This window comes from Aulostomus chinensis, chromosome 4 (genome assembly GCF_037954235.1).
Source record: "Aulostomus chinensis isolate RoL2024-O1b breed Wild chromosome 4, RoL_Achi_v1.0, whole genome shotgun sequence".
NCBI lineage: Eukaryota > Metazoa > Chordata > Actinopteri > Syngnathiformes > Aulostomidae > Aulostomus > Aulostomus chinensis.
In genome coordinates, this window is record NC_141323.1 from 16647095 (window position 1) to 16665053 (window position 17959).

The following is a 17959-nucleotide window of genomic DNA, read 5'->3' on the forward strand; positions in this document are numbered from 1 at the left end:
CACACACACACACACACACACACACGCACACGCACGCACGCATAACAAAAAATAAAATAAAACAAAAAGGGTGCCGTCTGATACTTTCCTGATTTTTTTTCCCTCCAATTTTATGTTCCAGAATTCAATTCCAGCACTGAAACTACAGTTACAGGAAGTTACAGGAAGTTCCTCTTTTCGTTTTTTTTCGCCCAGAGAAATCCTAAAATTGCGGGATGTGAGCAAACAAAGAGGTTCAGAGGTCTTGCAGCATCGGTGCACCAGCCTTACGAGTTCATTCGGAGATTTCTAACGATGAGTGAATGATATTCATAACAGTGTGTAACAGCCAAATGCTCAGGACGCCCCCCCCCCTCACCCCCACCCCCACCCCCGCTGCATTTGGTGGTTCTACCTTTCAGAGCAAACATCTGCCATGAAGAAGAAAAGCAGCAATTGAAAAAAAAAAAATTAAATTAAATTAAAAAAGTCAAAAATAATAAAAGGTTGGTTACTTTCTGGTCAAGCTGGAATTCCTCATTACTCTGCAGATCCACCTCACAACAGGAAAAAAAAACTTTTTTTTAAAAAAAAAGTGATGATAAATTTCAAAAGATTGAGGCTTTTTTTTTTTTTTAAGCAGCTTGGCTAAAAAGTGAAAAAAAAAGAAAAATAAATTAATAAGAGAAAAGCAAATCACAAAAGCTTTGGAAGCATGCCTGTCCATGGTAACCCTGTCTTAAGGAGGCCCATTATCACACACGCCCATCACGCACGCACATACTTGTAATGCTACCTTAATTTACTGTCTAGGCTTAAAATCAGCTTTTTAGAATACATAAGACACACACACACACACACATACAAATGCACATTCTCACACATTTTTTCTCTTCTGGGAAAAATAAATAAATAAATAGATACAATCTGTAAAAGGTGCATACTGATAGAGAGAAAGACCCCTGTCTTAGATACACATCTCACACTCATACGTACATATATCCTGTACTAAAACGCAGACACGCACACATCCGCGCACACACAAATATAGTTATACACTCGCACACAAAACACTACGCCCTGCTTCGATACTTAAAACCTCTTAAAATTCTCCTAAAAGAAACAGAGCAAAAATATGTTTATAAGACCAGCACCCCGATTGTGCAAACAAATCAAGGATAAATTAAACCGATAACATCATGAATATAAAACAAAATAGTCATGGCTAGCCAGTTTTGCACAATATTGAACTGTTAAATACATAGTGGGTGTGGTCTGGAGAGAGAGAGAGAGAAAGAGAGAGAGAGAGAGAGAGAGAGAGAGAGAGTGTGTGGCAGCAATCCAATAGGATTCCACGCTGAGAGGAAGAGGAGGGTCTTGGAGAAGGAAGTAGTGAGGGTGATTGATGGACAGATAACTCCATGCCCAAAGTCGGTTTTCTTTTCAATCTGTCACCCCCCGTACTCTCCTCACCCTCCGTCTCGTTTGCCCCGTTCGACATGTGCGGCCCACACCCCCCCTGCCCCCCCCCGGAGGGCTGAAAAAGCAAAACCCCAGCGATGGAAGGAGAGGCATGGTGGAATAACCTAAGAGGAGGGAGGAAGGAGAGAGGGAGGAGAGAGGAACGGCGAGGTATGAGGCAGAAAAAGGGGGCTCGCTGTCTCTGCTTAGCCACTAAAATGCTCCTCCCATTTCCTGCTTGGGACAGGAAGTGGGTGTGGCCAAATGAGGAAAATCAGAAAAGGAAGCCAGGTCAGGATGAGTTTGTCTCTCAGCTGCAGATAAGAGTTGACAAGCTTCCTGTTGGCCAGAGAGCGTCTTTGCCTGTAGCCCCCTACAGCCGTCGTGTTGCAGCTGCTGGTCCGTCCCTCAAATCCTTCCCCCCTTTGGCTGGGGGTGGTGTGTTACCATTATCCCACCCCCAGGCTGGCAGGGCTGTGCTCCAAGGTTCCTTAGCTTTGGAAGAGGAGGAGAAGTGAGATTTCAAACAGGGTTTTCCATGTCCCCATTTACTCAATACAGCGCTTCATCATCAGTGAGCCAAGAAGGAGGAGTTGACCTGTGACCTCAAGTGGGTGTGGTCAGCTTGAAATTCTTAACTGACACCCTCCCACAAGCTGGTCTGCTGTCCCCTTCCTGGCTTCATGGCGGCCAGACAAACAACAATAACACAACACTAACGTAAATAAATGAAAACAATAAACACACTAAACTGACTGCAGCAAATCCATATATGGACTTCCTGCCTCTGTTGTTTCCTTTATCTCTTCTTTCCTTTGTTGTTTTTGCTCATCTCTGCTCTTCACACTTTGAAAACATGAAAAAACTGTGAGGCACTTTAGAGACACACTCAGACACGTGTGGAGAACACACGCACACACAAATGTGTGTACAGAGATAAACCGTAGGTTGTAAGCACTCGCACGCACGCACACACAAGCACACACTCAGATAATATAGAGTATAGTGTGGTATACTTTACTACAAACATTCAAACATACAAACCAAAAAATTCAGGTGTTCAAGGTTGCGTCACTGGCCGCCATTGTTCTGAGCAAATACGTCTGGCAGAGAGGCAGACAATGTTTGTGTGTGTGTGTTTGCTTGTGTGTGTGTGTGGGGCGGGGACAAACAGAGCCAGCCGCGGCGCTGTTATCCAGCACTGACAAGCGTCAGTTGCTGATGATGTCAGAGGGCCCAGTCAGCCGATTGAACCCGTCCAGCAGACGCTTACAAACTCGTCACACACTCCATATCCTCATCCTCCAAAAGTCCGCTGTTCCTCTGCCGTGCTCCTCCAATCACAACTGAGCTTCTGTGGTGCCCCTCCTCCCTCTCTCCTACCTCTTCCTCCTCCTCCTCCTCCTCCTCCTCTTCTTCTTGTCCTCTCACCCCTGCTAGCAGCTCCTGCCGCTCCTCCACTGAGGATGGCCCGTGGACAGAGCCTCTACTTCCTGCGGCCTCTCCGCCATCCTCGCTGGGAGTCAAGCTGACCGCTCGGTCCCTGTTAGAGGCCGCTGCTGCTGTGTGGAAGGGGAGGACGTTGCCATTGGGGCTGTGCTGGGAGGTGGAGGAGGTGCTGGACGTGGTGTTTGTGTTGGTGTTGCCATTGAGAATGTTGTTGGCCGCATGCTCCATCTCCTCGATGGTCATGTCACAGGCATCGGCCAACTCGGCCTTGGTTGCCTCGATGAAGGAGGGGTCCTGGGCGAACTGGCCCAAACCCTCTGATATTAGCACCTGGAAAGGTGGAGAATGTGAGGTGAAGAGTAAGTTAGATGAAGGGACAGCAGGTTGAGTAGCAAGTAGAAGACTTACCGCCTCCACCAGACTGCCTGCGCTACCGTGAGACAGTGAGCTACAGTCTTTTCCCAGTAGCGAGGGAACTGTGAGCGATACCGGCCGAGGAGCTCTTTGATTAGTCACCGACACGCTGGGGGTGGGGCTAGGACTGGCTACCCGGCTGTTCCCATTACTGTCACTATACCTACGGGCGACACGTCTCTCTTAAATTCTGAACACTTGAGCTGGAACTTGTATCTGCCCTTTTAAGAGGGATATTTAGTCTTACCAGGGCCCACAGTTGACAGAGGGCAAGCTAGTATTGAGCTTTTCATGGGAGTTGGAACCCTCTAACCTCAGAGAAGGAACTCGCTGGTAGGAGGCATCACTGCCATGGCCTGGAGAACAATAACAGAACGAGTAAAGGAGGAGGAAACCTGTCAAAGCTGAAACGCAGCTACAACTTGACACAGCTATTTGTGGTGAAGTGCACATTGTGTACTCATGACAAACAGCTGTGTGGTTGCTTATGTGTGCACAGCTGTGAGTGCGTACCTGTGGGACTGGCTGGAGGTGTGGAGCACAGCCGGCTGAAGAGGGTCGGTGAGTGACTCCTCCTTAGTAGAGGACTCAACCCAGCTACTGCCAGAGCCTGGACGAAGGAAACGAGCCGGGAACGGTCGCAAGAGACAAAGGAGGGGAAAGTTGAATGGAGGTTTAGCTGCAGTTCAACATCTACAAACGTGGTTGTCTTCTACCTGATGATGTACAAGGTGCAGCGGTACAGCTGTCTTCTGGGAGACGTCTGGCCTTGACTGTCTCCGGAGACACTCCAAATGAAAGGACGATCTCCGCCCTGACCAACACAAACACCACAATACTGTTGGGTCATTTGTATGTGCAGGTGTGTGTTGGGAACACACGGGAGAGTCACACTTCATTTTCAGCAAATGCAATCACGGAAGGGCTTGTTGCAAAACAAATCACCCATTGGGGACCTTGCAGCAGATGTTATGCAGAGTTCCGCCCGCCCAGTAATTGCATGCACCTTGCAAGAGTGTGCAGAAACAATGGTGTGATGAGTTTTTTTTTTTCAAGATGATGTAAGGTTATAATAATACTATTTTTTAAATTTCATATTGCTTTAAAAAAAGGAAATGAAAATGGAATGTCCCATCCACTGTTAACTCTTTTATTCCGTGCCATAAAATGCTAATGCATTTGTTGATATATTTGTGCAATTACTAAGAATCTAAAAGCAATTAAGGAAGAGGCGATAGTCGTATAAATAAATAAGATGCGCTAATTCATTATTTGTATGTTTTTGCACATCTACGCACCCAGAGAAGTGGGGCAGAGGAAGACTCTCCTAGGCGACTGCCACGCTCTCTCTCTTCTGTCCTCGACCTCCTCGGCTTCCTCCATGGGAGTCAGCTGCTTACATGTTTCATCATGATACACCAGCCTAGCGGGAACACACACACAGACACAGGAGTTAATGACAATACTATCAGTTGAAAACTAATTGCTATGTGTGTGTTTTAGCAGTACATGTCAGAGGAGAGCGAATGGTCGTCTTCGTGGAACTCCCTTTCATCGCCGTAACTTTCATCGTACGTCTCCTCCGTTGACCCCTCGCCTCTTCGGATGATCGGCAGACGGCTGTCGCTTGAGTCCGAGCTACGAATGAGTAAAACCACCATACGAGCGAACATACAAAGACACAAAATGAACATAAACACACACCACAGACGATTCGACACGTAAGCAGACGGATGTGAACACACACACAGGAAAAAGAAGCAGCTGATTAGCAAAAGAGTAAAGCTGGGGGGGGGGGGGGGGGGGGGGGGTGGCGTGTCAGGGTTGGTGAGGGTTGCTGAGACCCACTGAGGTTGAATGATTACGTATCGCAAAAGGAAGATGGATAACAAGAAGAAGCTGAAGGAGGAGCACAAAGAATTAGGTTTTGTTTTGTTTTTAGAGCAAAATGATAAATAGGGTAGCATTTAAGGCAATATCTGGTCACATCTTTAAAAGACAAAGAAGTAGACAGTTAAAGTCAGACTTCACCTAAAATAAGAATTTTGGCTTTCAAGTACTAAAAAATAGGTATCTTGAGTTCTCAAACATGCATCTCCCTGCACTACTACTTTGTGTCTCTTGGAAGCAAGAAATAGCCAGCCTAGCATATTTAGCTTAACGCTAACCAACTTCAAAACTATCCCAAAATGTTTACAAAACTCCAAAGTGCGTCACCGAGTTTAAGCTTTGCTGCTGTCAGTCGTTACCGTATTTTCTGCACTATAAGGCACACCTAAAAGCCTTAAATTTTCTCAAAAACCGACAGTGCGCCTGATAATCCGATGACATTCCTTTTAGCGCAGCTCCATCTAGTGGATGCATAACGTAACCCCAGCCACTACAGTAGTTTCTATTCTATGCGCCTTATAATGCGGTGCGCCCTCTTGATGAAAACGGTTTTAAAATAGACCATTCAATGAAGGTGCGCCTTATAATCCTATGCGCCTTATAGTGCGGAAAATACGGTAGTCAGTTGGGTTGCGATTAGCTTTAAGCTAAATATAAAGGTGTTCCTGGCTCTTTCTGCATTCAGGAGACACTAAGAAATAATACAGCTGTGAAAAAACAAAATGTATTTGTGAGTACCTGAGAGAAAAATATGCATTAATATACACATAAAATGTATTTTTGGGGTTAAGTGTCACTTTAACATGGTGCGTTGCAGCAGCTGATGTTTGAGAAAAAAGCATGATAGTAATACTCTTTGCTTGATTAGATGTTTGAGAAGCTAACTAGGTCAAATTTTGGAATCTAAACTTTCAAATGATCATTCTCTTTGTATTCCAAAGATGTTTATGATTCATCTAATCTCTTTTTTACTTTAAAGAGACATTCTGACATTTGAATTTTGATATTTTCTTCTTCACCAGACTGTTTTGCCTATCAGATCTCGACAACAATCTGCTAATACTTGTGTTTTGCATCAATACCGAGTCTAAACAAACCCTGGAATATTTTCTTTGATGAAATACAACTTTAGCTAAGATGCTTCTGGTGAAGAAAAACAAAATACAGTATCTAAATGTCACCATGTCCCCTTTAATCCAGAGCTACCTTAAGAGCCCTGCAGCAAACTCTGGGTTAGAACAGTGTTTTATAGAACCTGGCTGGGACAGTTTGATGAAACTCACTCCACTTGGCACATGAGAGTTACCTTGATTCTAAATCAAACAGAAAGACATCAGCAAGCTTATACTTCTTGAATGAATCGACTGGTTATATGGGAACAGGGATAGTAAAACCTGCCCTTTACGAAGGCATGCGATCATAAGTGCTTCACAAATATATGCAAACATCTCTTGAATTTATATGTATTTTTTAAGCAGTTGCTAATGCAAAGGCCATTTGCTCATTCAGTACAAAAAGACTCAGAGTATCAGAAAATGTCACGGCTATCATCAGATATGTGCTATTTTGCCACGGGCCTGTTTATTTGTGGAGATGTGACCCGGTTGTAATACAAAATGAAAGATCAGAGGGGTCAACAAAGACATAATCTCCTGGTGACGGATATACATTTCCCCGCAGTGTAAGTGCGTTTACATACACAACTTGTTCCGTACAATTGTGTTATTTACATTTTCCACAGTTACGTGCTGAGGAATCTCCCTCTCAAAAGCTGGCAAGTATGAGCTTTCAGATGTCCTCCAGAGGTTACAGACAAGGACCTGACGTTGCGTCTAACCCAGACCTGCCTTGACAGACGATAAAACAGCAGCAGTGAAAGCCTTTGATAGGAAGGGTTTGGTCTGGTTTCACCAAACAGTCTATCTACGGCTTCGGCAGCAGATTAATTATAGCAGCGTGTAGTCTGGATTTTGGTATAGCAACTAAAGCAGAGTGTGCATAGCAACAAGTGTCTCTACAGCACTTTGTCAGCTATGCAATCTAATGTAGCAAGATGAGACCTTTTTTTGTGGGGCAGGGGGCGGGGACTGACACAATACACACACATGTTGTCGCTGTCCCCTGGCAACATACCGAATGAGGGTGTCATAAAAACACGTCCTGCTTGCCACCAGAAACAAAAAGAGAGGGAAAGAGAAGAGGAGGGAGAAAAGTGAAAGGACATGGAAGAGACTAGGAGGAAAACCATCAATTTTTCTTTCCTTTATTCAAAAGAGCATCAACTAATGAGATGTAGCTGAACTGAGATTTGGCTGCACTCACCTCTTTGGAGGGAAGCACCACGCTGATCTTGGCAGCAGGATAGGGGTTAGTGGTTGTCCTGTATGCCCGTCCACAGTGCTGATGGATGGGCTTGGGAATCGACTGATGCCCTGCGTCGCTACCCCAGCCATGCCGGTGTTGTTGGCGTTGTTGATGTTGGCGTTGGAGCCCGATGAAGAGTAAGAGGAAGGGGTGAAAGTAGTGGAGTCCATGAGCTTCTCGTGGGATGGGCTCTCACCCTCACAGGGTGAACCCTTCTGGCTGATGTGCAAGGGACGCTGAGTAGTGAAGGATTGTGGGAAGGACCCGCGGCCATCACTCTGGTTGTAGTAATTGACATGGTTGCCAAACAACCCGCCTGCTCGCTGTTAGATCGGAGCAAAGATGAAAGAGAGGGCAGAGAGTGAAGAAAGGGGAACACAAATTGAGATATTTGAAGAGAAAATAAGGGAGAAAAGAGGAAGAGAAATACAGCGATATGTAGAAATAGGAGAGGGCCAGTGGGAGGGGTAGAGGAGAAGACAGGCAAAAAGATGGGAATAGTGGGAGAGGAAGAAGGATTCTGTCAAGTGTCAAACACTTCACTGTCACATTCATTCCTTGCAGCAACAAAATGTTTTGCAGCCAGGATGGATTTGCAAAGCCAACACACTCTTGTTGAGGCAGAGGTCTGAATTGCAATGTATCTAAAAATCCTCAGACACTACAGACAGTTGTTACAGAGAAACAGTGTAGTTTTTATCTCCCATTCACTTCAAATATACTTACACTCATGTAAAACGATTTCTGACCTCTAATCTGAGCCAAGGAGGTCATGTGATCACCGGCGTGTGGTTGCTAGCAGGACGTCTCAAAAACTGACTGATTTTAATTTAATTTTAAACGAGGAACAACTGATTAACTTTAGCCAGGAAATATAGATAAAAAAAAAACCCTGACGATTGTTCAAGGCCACTGGTATTAGGCTCTCGGAGATGGTACAGGTCTCGTTCTGGATTGCGACCCCGGTAGATCTGTTTTTGGTGGTTCGGAAGAAAATGAATTCATGGATTTTAACGACACTGTATTCATACTCTGTATCCCTGTTGTCCTCTCGGAGGTGTGTGCTTTCTCATGTTTAACAGAATAAATAAACTCTAGCAAAGAAAGTCTGCAAATATAAAGATGAAGGCAAAAATAACCACGGCTAGCAGATAGCATAACCAGCAAATCTAACTGAGTTTAAGCTTCGCCTCTCTGTAAAGGAGCATTAGAAAGCTGTTTTTAAGTATTTCTTTAGATTGTTTTTGTGATCATTGGCAACTGTTTTTGCATTGGTAAATCCTCTACATTTAATTTTGTATTTGCAGCCAAGCTGTGTGGTGGAAATGGTGCGTTTTAAGGTTCCTTTCTGAAGCTCATGCAAGAGTGTACATCCACATGGAGCTTCAAGCTGCTTGGCGTGGATCATCTCTCTCACTCTTTCTCTCTCTGTCTTTGGAGAGTGAGTGAGGGTGTGTGAATCCGACCTTTACCCTGAAGATATCGTCCTCGGAAGCAGCCGAAACAGGCTCCTTCAGGCCTTTATCTATCTCCTCCTCCACAGTCAGGTCTCCAGAGATGGCCCTCCTAATCTCTGGACCGATGTCGTGCAATGTCCGCAGGCCCGCCTACACATAAAAACAACAATTCTGTATCCACACATATTTCTCTTTCTATAGTTACAAAAAGGTTTTTTGTTTTTTTTCTGCACATGCAATCCAGTACACACACACACAAACACACACAGTATACAACTTCTGAATTTTAACAAATAGACACAGCTTTATGATCCAGAGTGGGCCTGTACCTGCAGAGAGAGGGCAGTTTTGGGAGGCACCTTGGCCACCAGTCCTTGTTCTTTCCTCTTCTTAAACTTGCGGAAATATTCCTGAATGAGGAAGGTAGCGTAGAACTTCCCAACTGTAACCTCATCATCTGAAAAAAAAAAAAAAGAAGTCAAAAATACAAATGTAAGTAGAAGTGCAACCGCTGGTGCAAATGAGGCTGCAGAGGGATCATCATAAAGCTTGTTATTGCCACGTCCAAAAAAGTTGTGCTGCGGAGATAACATACCACCAGCAGGGGGCACTACTTGATCCAGGAGTTTCATGCTGGTTCTCTTCCAGATCTTCTTCACTATGGCCCTTAGTTCCTCATTGGCCTGCTCCAGGTTCCCTACAAACACACACACAACCACACGTAACACAAGTTCTGATTTTTCTCGGAAATGCTTCCAACCAGCACCGGCTAAAAATGTGACACTGGAATGATTAAAAAAAATATAAAAAAACTATCACTGCTCTTGCTGTATGCACAATATTGGTACGTGTTTTATGTATCAGTTTTACAAATAGTTGGTAAGATTGTTTTTAGACAACGGAACAGATTTGAGAATTAATATGTGTGTGTGTGTGTGTTTCACCTTCTGTCTTGATCCTGAGTGCAGTTCTGACCAGTGCAAACAGTGTGGCATTGAACATCACAGTTCCATCGCTGTTCAGAGGCATGTTCATCGATACCAGACGCTAAAAGAGACACACAGTAATGCAAACTTAAATGAATACAATTATGAATTCGACCATTTCCCTCTCAGCTGCCACGATACACAGACAGCTGCCAGTTCATTGGATCACAAGTCTGTATTCTGACATTTGGGACACTGCTAATTCTCCTGCAGACATGTCAGTCTCAAAATATTAAATATTTTTCCTGTATGTCCGACCCGTTGTCAGTCCACCATCTGAGTCACTGCAGAAGGTGTTATGAGCTCGTTCATCACATTGATGAGTGTATTTGGCAAACTGACAAGTAAAGGTGTCAATTCTGCTCTACGAAGTAGGATAATACATTGTATTTTTATTGCTTTGTAGCCTTCACGCCATCTTTGTGGGATTGTGTGAGTGTGTGTTTACCTTGCACGCGACCCTGTGTGGACAGAGCTTTCCGAACCCGAGGGGGGGCTGGATTCTTCGGAGCAGAGTCACCACATCCAGGTGTTTTATCCTCCCCCTGGAAACAACATCAGCATGATATTAGCGACTCACTTTTCCTCCTGCGAGAGATCAAAGATGTATGACACCACTTCTCTATTAACGTACTTAGCTTCTGGATCATATTCAGCCCAGATCCTCTTGAATTCGTCGAGATGATGTGGCCCCAGTATCGACCAATCACGCGTCAGGTAGTCAAAGTTGTCCATGATGACGGCCACAAACAGATTGATGATCTGTAATCAGTTATACACACACGATCTTAAATTGTGTGAACAATTTAGAAACATCCGTGGCATTCATCGACACTTTAATACTCCCTATTTGTTGATATAGTCAAAATTTAAAAACGGTCTTGATATCTTGCTTATTCATTTAATAATTTCAACATTTTTTGACCAATTTGCCTTATTTCTACATCTTCTTACACTGGCTACGTTAAGTTTTTGGCTGTCTCGTTAAAGTGGTACCTCAGGAACGCCTTAAATTTCAAATTTAGTGTCCACTGGGACTTGAGGATGAACTGCAATAATTTTGGTGGTCAAAGGGCAAAGTTGCTGTCACTGCACATAAATGTGATATCTGTAGAAATTTCTTGAGGAAAATTCTTCAAATTTGGCACAAATATCCAGCGGGGCTCAAGGATGAACTGAAAAATTCTGGTTGTCACTACAATGCGGTACTTTTTGTTTCTCGAGTATTTAATGCAGCTCTTATTTTTAAAAATACTCTCACGTTTAAAAGGGGCACCAAAAAAAAAAAGTAAAAAAGAAAACAAGACATTTACTTCTGTGTCTGACTCACCAGAAAGGCACAGAGCATGTAGAAGCTGACAAAGTAGATGATGGCAAACTGGCTTCCACAGTCCTCCGTGGACGTGCTGTTCTCATTGGTCGATCCTTTCTCACACTGCCGCTTGGATGTGCAGGCGAGCATGATCTCCTGCCACGCCTCACCTGTTGCACATCTGGTAGACAGACACGCGTGCACACACACACACACACCCGCACAAACGTGGGCAAAGATGTACACATGCAAGTATACATGTAGGGTAACGCGTGCATGCACGAGGTGTGGTCGTCGGCACATTAAGTTTCATGTGCATTTATGCATAAACACACATACACACACACGCAAACAAACGTACGACGTACAGAGAGGTAAACACAAAGACACACAGATGCACAAATGTTAGAACTTCATATAAAAAGGTCATCAGAGTCGGATTATTTCCTGAAAAAGTGGATTTAAAAAAGCAACTGTAGAGAAATATCATTACATGTTTGAATCTGTTGAACTGAAGATGGTCTTCCATTCTTTTCAATTCTGCAGGACTTGTTTTAATGAGGGATTATTTTTTGCGGGTATAATTTTGTGATCACATTGAAACATCATTGATATTTACAGATAATTGACTTTTTTTTCCCAAATATGTATTAGTATCAGGCTGATGGCTGGTATTCAAATCGGCCCAGTTTTACTCAAATCTCCTTGTTTTTGTTCACTGTTTTCTGTTTAAGATGAGGTAAGTGTGGTAAAAATATGATTTATGAGCTTTTACAAATATTTTTTTGAACAGATTATATCCACAGCAGTAGATATCTCCAACTATAAATATATCTGACATCTAGATATGTGTCATTATTCATCGCGCGACTCAAGTCCAACGTTTCCAGTATGATGTCTGTCTGACGGGAAGCTCGACTCTATCAAAATACAATTCCACGAAGGGGTTGATCCAAAAAGAAAAAACAAAACGTGAAAGAATTCAAACTTTTTTCCCATGTCCAACATGCTGCTTGCCAAACTATTTTGATATATGTCAATAGTTGAATATGTTTGACTGATCCTTTCAGTTTTCTGCAGTCCTTGTCCCCTGTATGGAATCTTAACCTGGTCGCAACCACACAGGACAGAGAGGATTCTGGGTGTCGATAAAGCTGTGCAGAGAGTTTGGATGCTGTTAAAGCTGCTGACAAGCAGTTGGAACTTTCAAGTCTTGTCTGAGTGGCAGTCTTACGGTCCAAACATTCTTCCGCATTAGCTCCAATCCACTGAATCTATAGATATTTTGACTTTTAATTAACCTACTGAGAAAAAAAAAAATCAATAAGCCAAAGGCTATATTTAAAGAGAAATGCTAAAAAAGAAGAGGCATGAGGGAGGAGAAGAGAGAGGAAAGGTAATGAAGCGACGAATGATAATGAGTGTATAACTCTTCCCCACCTGAAGAGCAGCAGCACCGCCTGAGGGAACGTCTGAAAATTGTTGTTCCTGTTGATCTGCGTGTGGTCCCGTAGCGCTATCTTACCAAACATCTGCACGGGAGGGGAAGGAAGCAGTCACAGCACACGGAATATAACGTCAGCAGTGACAAAAACAAAGTGTCGCACCAACATGGAGGGGGGGGGGGGGATGCAGATGGAGAGAAGAAGAAAGGTAGAAGAGTGAGAGAAAAGAGACCAAACACTGTAAGTGGGGGAAGACTCACGAAGGCCAGCTAGAAGAGAAAAGGAGACGACACCATGTAGGGACGGACACGGCGAGACAGGACGACAGCTTACCTGCATTCCGATGACAGCGTATATGAAGAAGAGCATCACTATAAGCAGAGCTACGTAGGGTAGAGCCTGAAGAGGAAACACACACAGATCAGTGACAAGTCATCTTTACCCTGCACGAAGGCTGCAGTCCATTTTTTTTTCATTCACATCCAACGGCATGCGTCCAAATTAGCCTTGATCTGATTTAGGAAAATTATTGTTGCAAGGGTTGATTAACCTCAAAAGTAACGGGTAATAAGTTCTTCAAACAGGCAATAAGAGAGGTTTTTTTTTGTTGTTTTTTTTAAATGAAAATGAAAAGAGCTGCAACCCTGTGGGGCACAACACCAAAAACAATTCAGTGTAAATCATCTGACAAAGGAGTAAAAAAAACTCATACATAAAATACAAGCTGCTCTCTTAAATTTAGCCAGGAGCCAATACACACACACACACACACACGCGCGCACACACACAAACACACACATCTTTTCTTTTTAAACATCTGTGTGGATCTGAGCCTCTGGCTAACATGACCCTTGTGCAAGAGCAGGGCCAAAACATGACAGATAATTACAAAATCAAACATTTTAAGCAATCTGATTTTCGATAAATCGCCAATTTTACTGTAACATGAAGTGGCCCCTCAGCGAACACAAGAGAGAGAACAGATTATTTTTATTTCCCCGTAACTCTCGATCAAATGATTTTTTTCTTCTTTTTTTTTCCTTTTTTTTTTTTGGTGGAGTGCTTTGTTAAACTTAGCTATTGCTTAACTGGCCTATAGAGAATGGTGAGCTCTCAGAGGTTAGTAGGAGGAGGGTTGGAGAGATTGAAGGGGTAGAAGAGCAAGAAATGGAGAGTGAAGGAGAGGAAAGGGGAGGAAAAGAAAAAATCTTTGAGTTCCTGCCATTTTTTCCCCATAAATTCATGTCCTGAATCTCCTTTTTAGTAAAAATTCTTTACTGAAGAGATTTCTTCAGAATTTCTGCATCAAAGGGAGGTGGAGAAGAAGAAAAGGAAGCATGTTAGACTACACCAGAATCCACAGTTTTAGCTCCATGTGACTGAGATGCAATTTATAAAATTAAAGTAGTCTCATTGACTAATTAAGCAGATTTACTTGTTGATTTGTGCGTGAAATCAAACCCAAAGTGACCATAAATTCAACAGTGGCCTCCAGTCCCACTCTCCCTCTGCCCTTTCTAGTCTGTGTCCACCCAACCCTTCGCTCTAGCATGTTGTGTCCCGTTCTCCCCTCACTTGGAAGGATTTGATGAAGGTCCACAGCAGGGTCCGAATCCCTTCCCCGCGAGACAGCAGCTTCACCAGCCTCATCACGCGGAACAGCCGGAAGAAGGTGATGGAGATCCTGGCGTTCTCTTCAGAGTTCTGCAGTCCCTTTTGGTGGGGTTTGGTGTTTTTTACGTTAACAAAAAACACAGGACGCATGGGAACACATGCAGATAGGTAGGGGAGGTGAACACACACACACACACACACACACACACACACACACACACACACACACACACACACACACCATACAAACATACACACAGACAAAAAAAAATGAAATAGCACATATGCATGGCATTTACATGCATATTTCCATCCACATACCCATGTGGATGTAAATAAATATAACACACACACACACACACACACACACGCAAAGTTAATAAATGGAAATCTGCGTCCTACGAAATCCCATCAAAATCAACTGACACAAAAAAGATCTGGGAGAGAATCGGGCAATCATGCTTATTTTTTTGTGGCATCCTAGGAAAAAAAACACACGGCAACAAAGAGACTAGCACACCTCTCATCCCTGTTCCTCTCTCCGGGACATGTGAAGCTATGCCATTTTTTTTTTAATCATTATTAACCATCCTTAAAATGACTCCGGGACAGATTATGGCTCTCAAATCATGGGACACTGCTACTTTTTCTACCACAATTACAGTCAACAACAAAATCTTGAGGGTTTGTATATCCCAAAGAGTTTTAAAGCCGGCCCTGCGATGACATTTAGCAAGCGTTAAAACACATCAGGAGCCCTCAGAAGTCCAAAATTACATCTAATAGCTAAACCCGGTAGAAGAGATTGCCTTCGATGGAGGTAAACTCTTTAATAAATCATTGATAACCAAGAAAAACCACCATGGTGTGGAAATATTAGCCTGAAGGTGGATTCCTGTCTCAATAAATCATGCAGGCAGAATGATTATTATTATTTGTCACAGAGCTATCGGCCACTGGGTGGAACAATCTAAAGGATTTAGGAGGATCAAGATATTACTGTCCAATACAGCTAACTCCAGGTAGGAAAACATCATTTCATGGGTGGCTAATCTCATCTTTAGCTTCTGTGTTCCCTACCATCCTCATCCCGGCTCCGAGATACTCTTTATTTCCTCTTCCAAATGGACATGCAGCCTCACAATCTATTTTAGAAATCCAGTCTGTGTGTTTTGGAAATGTTGCCGTTTACAAGGTTGAGAGGCGCTGTAGCTCTCTATTGTCCCAGTAGTCATCCACAAGACTCAATGATAAAATATTCAGCCATCTTGCTGAGTGCTGTTTTAATAGATTTATTTATTTATGCTGCTGCAGTTTCCTTCTCCGGGACATAAAGGTGGAAAAACAAAGGCAACATCAGAATTGATTTCAGTGAAGGATGTTGCATTTAATACAGTAACTCAGGCTCTGATGTTTATTCACGCTGCATGGTTGAATAAGATCAAACAGTACAGTACAGCAGTACCACTAATGCAAATATCTCCACACACTAGGATGCATACGCTTGCCCTGATGCAACACTATAACCTCGCCATCTTTGCTTTCATCCGCCGTGTCAATGTGACCCAAAAAGCACAAGCTGACCTCTGAATCTGTTTGTTGCCACGTGTTCTTTCAAGAGGCCATCAATTATGAATGCTAATCCCACACAGGACACACAGTGTGCTCCTAAAAAACAAGGTGCCATTCTCCAAACATCTTATGCAGTTTGGGACGACAAATATCAACATAGTATAACCATGTTGAAACAAATAAATGTTTGTAGAATGCTCGAAGCAACCCCCCCCCTCCCAAAAAAAAAGCGCTAGAAATATGTTACATTTCATGTCTACAGTGTGATTGTAACGATAGCGCGAGTCGTCCCAAACTCCACTGACGTATGTGGTGAAAATGACATCCATCTGAAGAAAAGTTTAAATCACAGTCTGTGCTGCACGTAATATCACAACTAGACCACAGTGGGCGCCGTTGCACCATTAAAGAGTGGGGCAGTGAGCGCGACAGAGGTACAGTGACAAGAAGTGTACAAAGAGTGAGAGAGAGTAAACTGAGGATGAAATATAGTTTGTATTACTGAGAGACGTCAGAACAAATACACAGATTCATAGAAAGACAGATAGATAAGGAGATAGATAGATAGATAGATAGATGGTGGGTTGGTGGAAAAGAGTAGAGGAGAGAGGAGACGGCGTGATTGCGTGACCATGATGACGAAGCACTGGAGATACCACACCCCTAAGGGAAGGGGGTGCAAGTTGTGAGCCACGAAATAGGTGGGAGGGGGCCGCAGGCGCCATGGCAACAACAATCAAGGAAAGTCACACAACTCCAGAGTAGGCCTACATTACATAAATCCCTTCACCACACATACACAGTTGTGTATTTTATATATATATATATATATATACATATATATTATATACATACATATATATATGCGTGTGTGTAAATACAGTATGTCATGCTGCAAGAAACAACAGCAGGGTTGACAGAGGAGAAGATGAATGAACAGCCAAACATTTTGGATCCTACCATGGATGGTTCAGTAGAAGGAGGGATGGAAGGATGGAGGGATGAAGGGATGGTGGAGGAGGTAGGGAGGCGGACGAGGTTACCGTCAGAGCGTACCATTTGCCTTACCACAGGGGGGTGAGAGGAGGAAGAGGAGGAGGACGAAGAGGAGGAGGACGAGGAGGAGTCAGCTGGCTTTAAGGAAAGGCAACAAAGATCAGCAACAGAGCAGCGCCGTGTGTGTGTGTGTGTGTGTGTGTGTGTGTGTGTGTGTGTGTACGTGTGTTTTCAAGGTTTTTATGGAGAAAACAAATGTGTTCGGTGTTTGACAAACCAAAACTTTCTCATTCCCAACGCTTCATCAGTGGCTGCACACTATAAAATATAGGTCCACCATCAAGTGTCAGATTTGGACATGCATTCTACCTGTTTAGGTTCTCAAAGTATGTTGATTAAAGGCATAGTTCACTCAAAAATGGAAATTCAGTCATTGTTTACTCACCCCCATGCTGAGGCAATACAGGGTGAAATATTTTAGTCCACAAAACCCCGCCAGGAAATTGGTGTTGCTTTTTAACTTTTTAACATAAAAAAACATAATAAAACCATAAAATTCCTCCATGCCGCTTGTTTGAAGTACTTTGAGTATCCTAAAGCATCCACATGCCAAGTTTCTTAGAAAAACTTCAATGTTGCCATGATTTTACCTCCAAGGCAATGACGATTCATGAAGAGTAATTTATTTCATTTTCAAAATTATTTTACATCTTTACTAATAGGCCTGTTCTTCTTCTTATCATTAATTGTTGTTGTTTTTTTTATATCCAGCGGGCAAAATTTGACCCCCAGGCCCAACTTTGTGCAGCCCTGCGTTCAAATGACCAGTGTATTCAATATGCACTGACTGATAACAGCAACAGTGGAAGGATTGTAAATGTTCCAGCTTAAAAAAATCTTAATTGGAGGCAATCTGTGTGAACATATTCACTGCTGGGTAGAGAAGGAGATTTCTTTTGGTCTTTCCATTTGGAAATCATGATGTTCTGCTTTAGCGAACAGTCCCGCACAGTCAAAACA

The 17959-nt window shown here is 43.2% G+C and overlaps 1 protein-coding gene across 2 annotated transcripts in view; it reads right to left on the minus strand.

Moving 5' to 3' along the window:
• Nucleotides 1-1513: 1513 nt before the first annotated feature.
• The window catches only part of cacna1c (calcium channel, voltage-dependent, L type, alpha 1C subunit), a 191661-nt gene continuing 175215 nt past the window's right edge, over nucleotides 1514-17959 (minus strand). Inside the window, exons 33-51 of one of the 2 annotated variants that reach the window (XM_086202096.1) lie at nucleotides 17000-17077; nucleotides 14333-14470; nucleotides 13091-13156; nucleotides 12753-12844; nucleotides 11331-11493; nucleotides 10635-10762; nucleotides 10449-10545; nucleotides 9959-10061; nucleotides 9610-9711; nucleotides 9344-9471; nucleotides 9024-9164; nucleotides 7516-7880; nucleotides 4813-4941; nucleotides 4602-4726; nucleotides 4020-4117; nucleotides 3817-3913; nucleotides 3551-3659; nucleotides 3298-3466; nucleotides 1514-3219 (exon numbers count right to left, since the gene is read on the minus strand). In XM_086202096.1, the coding sequence (XP_086058222.1) occupies nucleotides 2710-3219; nucleotides 3298-3466; nucleotides 3551-3659; nucleotides 3817-3913; nucleotides 4020-4117; nucleotides 4602-4726; nucleotides 4813-4941; nucleotides 7516-7880; nucleotides 9024-9164; nucleotides 9344-9471; nucleotides 9610-9711; nucleotides 9959-10061; nucleotides 10449-10545; nucleotides 10635-10762; nucleotides 11331-11493; nucleotides 12753-12844; nucleotides 13091-13156; nucleotides 14333-14470; nucleotides 17000-17077 (2838 nt within the window). In that variant the 3' untranslated portion in view covers nucleotides 1514-2709. Of the gene's footprint in view, nucleotides 3220-3297; nucleotides 3467-3550; nucleotides 3660-3816; nucleotides 3914-4019; nucleotides 4118-4601; nucleotides 4727-4812; nucleotides 4942-7515; nucleotides 7881-9023; nucleotides 9165-9343; nucleotides 9472-9609; nucleotides 9712-9958; nucleotides 10062-10448; nucleotides 10546-10634; nucleotides 10763-11330; nucleotides 11494-12752; nucleotides 12845-13090; nucleotides 13157-14332; nucleotides 14471-16903; nucleotides 17078-17959 lie in introns of both variants that reach the window. The other variant, XM_086202095.1, reaches the window with a different exon arrangement.